The sequence below is a fragment of the Saccopteryx leptura genome, chromosome 1 (genome assembly GCF_036850995.1).
Source record: "Saccopteryx leptura isolate mSacLep1 chromosome 1, mSacLep1_pri_phased_curated, whole genome shotgun sequence".
Lineage (NCBI taxonomy): Eukaryota > Metazoa > Chordata > Mammalia > Chiroptera > Emballonuridae > Saccopteryx > Saccopteryx leptura.
This window is the reverse complement of record NC_089503.1, coordinates 3331915-3337062: the sequence shown is the minus strand read 5'-3', so window position 1 is coordinate 3337062 and position 5148 is coordinate 3331915. Positions and strand designations below refer to the sequence as shown.

Below are 5148 nucleotides of genomic sequence, written 5' to 3'. Positions count from 1 at the left end.
TCTCCCTGCAAAGACCCTCTCTCCTGATAGTGCCACACCCCGGTTCCAGGGCCTGGCCACGTATGTGTCTTTGGGGCCCCGTTCAGCGCACGAGTCACATCACACAGGGGTGTTTGGCGGTGGCTGTCACACCCTAGGGCAGGTGCTTCTCTCGGGGTGGCACGCCGACTCCCTGAGCACAAGGCCCCGCCCACAGCGGGGAGGGGACAGAAAATGAGGGGCATGGGAGGCGGGGCGGGTGTCCCCAGAGAGCCAGAGAGAGCAGCCGGGAAGGGCTGGCGGGGTGACCCCCGGAGGAAAGGGGGTGTCCCCAGCACGCTGAGTGAAGGTCCCGGGACAGGGGGGGCAGGGGGAGCGGCAGGCGGGGGCTGGGCCCTGCAGGAGGAAGCGCTCACGGGGCCGCGCAGGAGGCACAAACTGGGAGCCCCCTTAACCTAAGCGCGGAAATACCTGCGGCCTCAGCCTGGACCCTCGGGCTGCGCCCAAGGACACTCGCTTTATGCTGGTCACTTGTGTGAAATGACTTTTAAGCCCAGCTTGTCACCCAGTTCAAGGAGGACAAGCAAACCTCCTTCAGATATTTCTCCCGTGTCGCACTGAGCTCCGGGGGCCCCCGGAACCGCAGGACACACCCCCGCCACGGGGTTCGTCGGCAGGGACATCTCAGGGTATGTCGCTCTTCGGAACAACATTCAGAAAAGGGCTTTAACCCCAAAAGAGTCATGGACAGTGGCGTTGTGTCCGTGTCCTGGGGCGGCCGGCCGTAACAAAGGCCCACAGGCTTTTGTCCCCTCCCCGCTGTGGGCGGGGCCTCGTGCTCGGAGGAGTCTGGTGTACAACCCGGAGAGAAGCACCTGCCCTAGGGTGTGACAGCCACCGCCACACACCCCTGTGTGATGTGACTCGTGGACTGAACGGGGCCCCAAAGACACATACGTGGCCAGGCTCTGGAACCCGGGTATGGCACTATCAGGAGAGAGGGTCTTTGCAGGGAGAAGGGAGGGTTCTGAGATGAGGCCCCTGGGATTTCCAGGTGGACTCTAAATCCAGTGACCAGAGTCCTCATCAGAGAAAGCAGAGGAGAGAGTCACCAGGGAGAGGCCACGTGACGGGGGCGGAAGCACAGGCTGGAGTGACAGGGCCACAAGCCCAGGGCGCCGGGAGCCCCAGGGGCTGGAGGAGGCAGGGAGGACCCTCTCCTGGAGTTCTCTCAGGGAGCACAGCCTGGTGATGCCCGGATTCCAGACTGTGGCCTCCAGCACTGGGGGAGGACAAACGTCCATGTCCTGAGCCACCGCGGCTGTGGGCCTTTGTTACGGCCGGCCGCCCCAGGACACGGACACAACGCCATCGTGGGCAGGCTGTGAGGCAGGTTGATGGGTGGACGGTGAGGGCGGAGGAGTTCTTGGGAAGGGCGTGGGGACCTCTGCAGACCACCCACAGCAGCTCGGACCAGTGACCCATCATGAGAGCCAATCCCAGACCAGGCGTCGAGCTGTCTGTGAATGGTCAGTCTAAGGAGAAGGGGAAACTGAGGCCCAGAGGGGTCAGGGCTTGCTCTGGAGACCACACAGCCAGAAAGGGCCGGGCTGTGCATACCCACATCCCCCAGCTCACAGGTACCTCCAGGACAAACCCAAGGGCCGGGAGCAGGGGCCACCACAGCCGGGCCACCTGGAAGGTGTGGCCCTGCCCCATGGACTGGGGGAGGGGGCAGTCCAGTGGGGAGGGCAGAGGAGAAAGGGAGGGACTGGCCCACACCGGGGACAGCTCCCTCTGAGCTCATTCCAAGAACAGGGAGCTCCCTCCGCCCACTTCCAGGGAACTGGTCCGGTGCCCACGGTCCAGTCAGCCGGGCCCCAGGGGACACAAGAGGATTTAGGGCCTGGTGGTGAGCGCTGCCTCCCCAGCTGGTCTGAGAGAAGAACCGGACAGCAGGTGAGAAGGCTCTGAGCCCCTCTGCCAGGCCCACCTGCTCCCAGGTCGGCTCTGGGAACCCCCGAGGTCAGCCTGGCTTCCGTGAGGAGGGACACTGCGGAGTGGGGAGGGAGTCAGGGGCGGGAAGCTGACTGAGGACCAGGTTTTAGAGCCAGGGCTCTGGGGCCTCCTTGGGTATAGGGGCTGATGCACCCATCTGAGAGCTCTGATGAGCACCCAGCCCACCCACCCCTCCCTCACCTTCTTCCAGGAGCAGTCTGCTCACCCTCCTCACCCTCCCCAGAACAACCCAGCAGTCTGCTCAGTTCCCTCCGTATATGAGGGAAACTGAGGCCCAGAGAGAGGAGGGTCAGCACAGTCACCCCATTGCACCAGAGGTCAACCTGGCTCACTGGACCTCCAAGAGAGGACTGCTATGGGCCCTGGCCGGTTGGCTCAGTGGTAGAGTTTCGGCCTGGCATGTGGAAGTCCTGGGTTCGATTCCCGTCCAGGGCACACAGGAGAAGCACCCATCTGCTTCTCCACCATTTCCCCTCTCCTTTCTCTCTATCTCTCTCTTCCCCTCCCACAGCCAAGGCTCCATTGGAGCAAAGTAGGCCGGGGTGCTGAGGATGGCTCCACGGCCTCTGCCTCAGGTGCTAGAATGGCTCCACTTGCAACAGAGCAACGCCCCAGATGGGCAGAGCATCGCCCCCTGCTGGGCATGCCGGGTGGATCCCGGTCAGGTGCATGCGGGACTCTGTCTGACTGCCTCCCCGCTTCTAACTTAGGAAAAATACAAAAGAAAAAAAAAGAGGATGGCTATGTGCCAGTCACAAGGCAAGGCCCAAAGTGGGAGGCAAAGGTGACACCCCCACTGGGGACAAGGCCAGCCACAGAGACAGGAGCCAGTTGTTGAAGACACTTGGGGTACGGGTGAGGCAGGGGTCTCAGAGCCCGATTGTGGAGGTTTCAGGGCCTCACGGGGGGTGGAGGGGCCCAGGTAAGTGGAGAGGGGACAAGGGTGCTCGGTGGGGGGACAGCCCAGCAGAGGCGGCCAGCAGAGACCCAGGTGTGTATTAGGTGGGCTATGTCTCTGTGTCTGCTCCTCCTGCTGTCTCCCCTCCATCTCTCCCTCTGTCTGTCTCTGTCTCTCTGCCTCACTGTCTCTCCCCTCATGCCTCCCCCACCCCCACCCCCTCACCTCCGTGACCTCCGCAGCAGAGAACAAGGATCAGGATGGATTCTGGGAGGGGAGGGGGCACAGGAGAGGCAGGAGGCTGCCCTGAGCTGCCCCCGCCTGACTTCCCCACGACCAGTGCTTTCTCCCCTCGGGGGACGGGACATCCCAGAGTGAGCCCGCCAGCCTGGACCAGACCGGGACTCCTGTCCCCTTGCTCCTGTAAACGGGCCAATAGCAAACACTTGTGTTCACTTTTCCTCCAGAGGACCCGGGGCCCTGTGACCTGTCACCAAAGTCCCTACACCCACAGGGTCCCTGATGTGGAGGAGGGAGGAGACCCCTACACGTGTGGTCCCCACCGGTGTCCCCTTGCCTGCCGAGACCTGTCCACCCATCGGCGACCTTTGCCTGCCGTTTTTCATTAACTGTGCGGCGCCCTGTGAATCTCTGGCTGGCTGTTGGGGGGGTGGGGGTGGAAGAGAGGGCCTGCCTCCCCGGGTTCGGTCATCATCTATGCTGCATTAGGCACGGCTTACAGAATCCTCCCCTTACACGGAGGTCAGGGAGGCCGGAAGGCTAAGGGAGGGGGAAGGGTGGACCCCGAGCTGCAGCCATATCCCTCCGGCGGCACCCAGAGCGTGCCCTGCAGATCGGGGCGCTGGCCCTGCCTTCCCGGGCAGTGGAGGAATGATACTAGCAGCGGTGTGTGCCGCCTCCTTCCAGGGTCCCGCGGGACGGCCACCCCGCCAGCCGGCATGTTCGGGCTCTGGAGGACCTTCACCAGCGTGGTGTTCTACCTGACCCTGGCCGTCGGCCTCGGGGGGCTGCTGGGGAACGGGCTGGTGCTCTGGCACCTGGGCCTCCGCATCAAGAAGGGCCCCTTCTCCGTCTACGTCCTGCACCTGGCCGCGGCCGACTCCCTGTTCCTCGGCTGCCAGGTGGTCTTCTCCATCGTCCAGACCGCCCTGGGCTCCCAGGACAGCCTCTACCTCGTGGTCACCTTCCTGGGCTTCGCCACGGGGCTGTGGCTGCTGGCGGCCTTCAGCCTGGAGCGCTGCGTGTCCGAGATCTTCCCGGACTGCTACGCCAGCTGCCGGCCCCGACACGCGTCCGGCGTGGTGTGCGGCCTGCTCTGGGCCCTGACCCTGCCGGCGGTGCTGCTGCCGGCCCACGCCTGCGGCCAGCTGCGGGCCCGCGCGCGCCCCCTGGCCTGCCTGCGCTACCACGCGGCCAGCGTCGCCTGGCTGCTGGCCCTGGCCTGCGTGGCCGGCGTGGCCGCGCTCGTCCTCTTCCTCTGGGTGGCCTGCTGCTCGCGGCGCCCGCGGCCCAGGTTCTACGGCGCCGTGCTGGGCTCGGGGCTGCTGCTGCTCTTCTGCGGCCTGCCCTACGTCCTCTACTGGAGCCTGCGGCCGCTGCTGCACTTCCTGCTGCCCGTGTTCCCGCCGCTGGCCACCCTCCTGGCCTGCGTCCACGCCGGCTCCAAGCCGCTCATCTACTTCACGGCCGGCCGGCAGCCCGGCAAACGCGAGCCTCTGCGGGCCGTTCTCCAGAGGGCCCTGGGGGACGGGGCCCAGCTGGGGGCCGCGGGGCTGTCCCTGCCCATGAGCCCCCTCTAGGGGGACGGGGCCCAGCTGGGGGCCGCGGGGCTGTCCCTGCCCATGAGCCCCCTCTAGGGGGACGGGGCCCAGCTGGGGGCCGCAGGGCTGTCCCTGCCCATGAGCCCCCTCTAGGGGGACGGGGCCCAGCTGGGGGCCGCGGGGCTGTCCCTGCCCATGAGCCCCCTCTAGGGGGACGGGGCCCAGCTGGGGGCCGCGGGGCTGTCCCTGCCCATGAGCCCCCTCTAGGGGGACGGGGCCCAGCTGGGGGCCGCGGGGCTGTCCCTGCCCATGAGCCCCCTCTAGGGGGACGGGGCCCCGCCCAGCCCACCCTCACCTCGTCGCCAAGCCCTTCCAGGACCACGTGGGACCCCCAGCCTCTTCCCTGCTTACTTGCTCTGGGACCCCAGGGCTGAGAACAAGAGTGACAGCTGTGGTCCTGACACCCCCCCC

General features: G+C 66.0%; 1 protein-coding gene across 1 annotated transcript; it reads left to right on the top strand.

Annotated features, from left to right (window-relative positions):
• Positions 1-1926: 1926 nt before the first annotated feature.
• On the top strand, positions 1927-4716 carry MRGPRG (MAS related GPR family member G). The gene is made up of 2 exons (XM_066360343.1): positions 1927-2004; positions 3824-4716. Exon 2 carries the CDS (start codon positions 3856-3858, stop codon positions 4714-4716), a length of 861 nt encoding a protein of 286 aa, XP_066216440.1. The 5' UTR covers positions 1927-2004; positions 3824-3855.
• Positions 4717-5148: the final 432 nt, after the last annotated feature.

Bases quoted from the DNA above. Each gene is read 5' to 3' on its own strand.
- MRGPRG (XM_066360343.1), top strand. From the start codon at position 3,856: ATGTTCGGGCTCTGGAGGACCTTCACCAGCGTGGTGTTCTACCTGACC.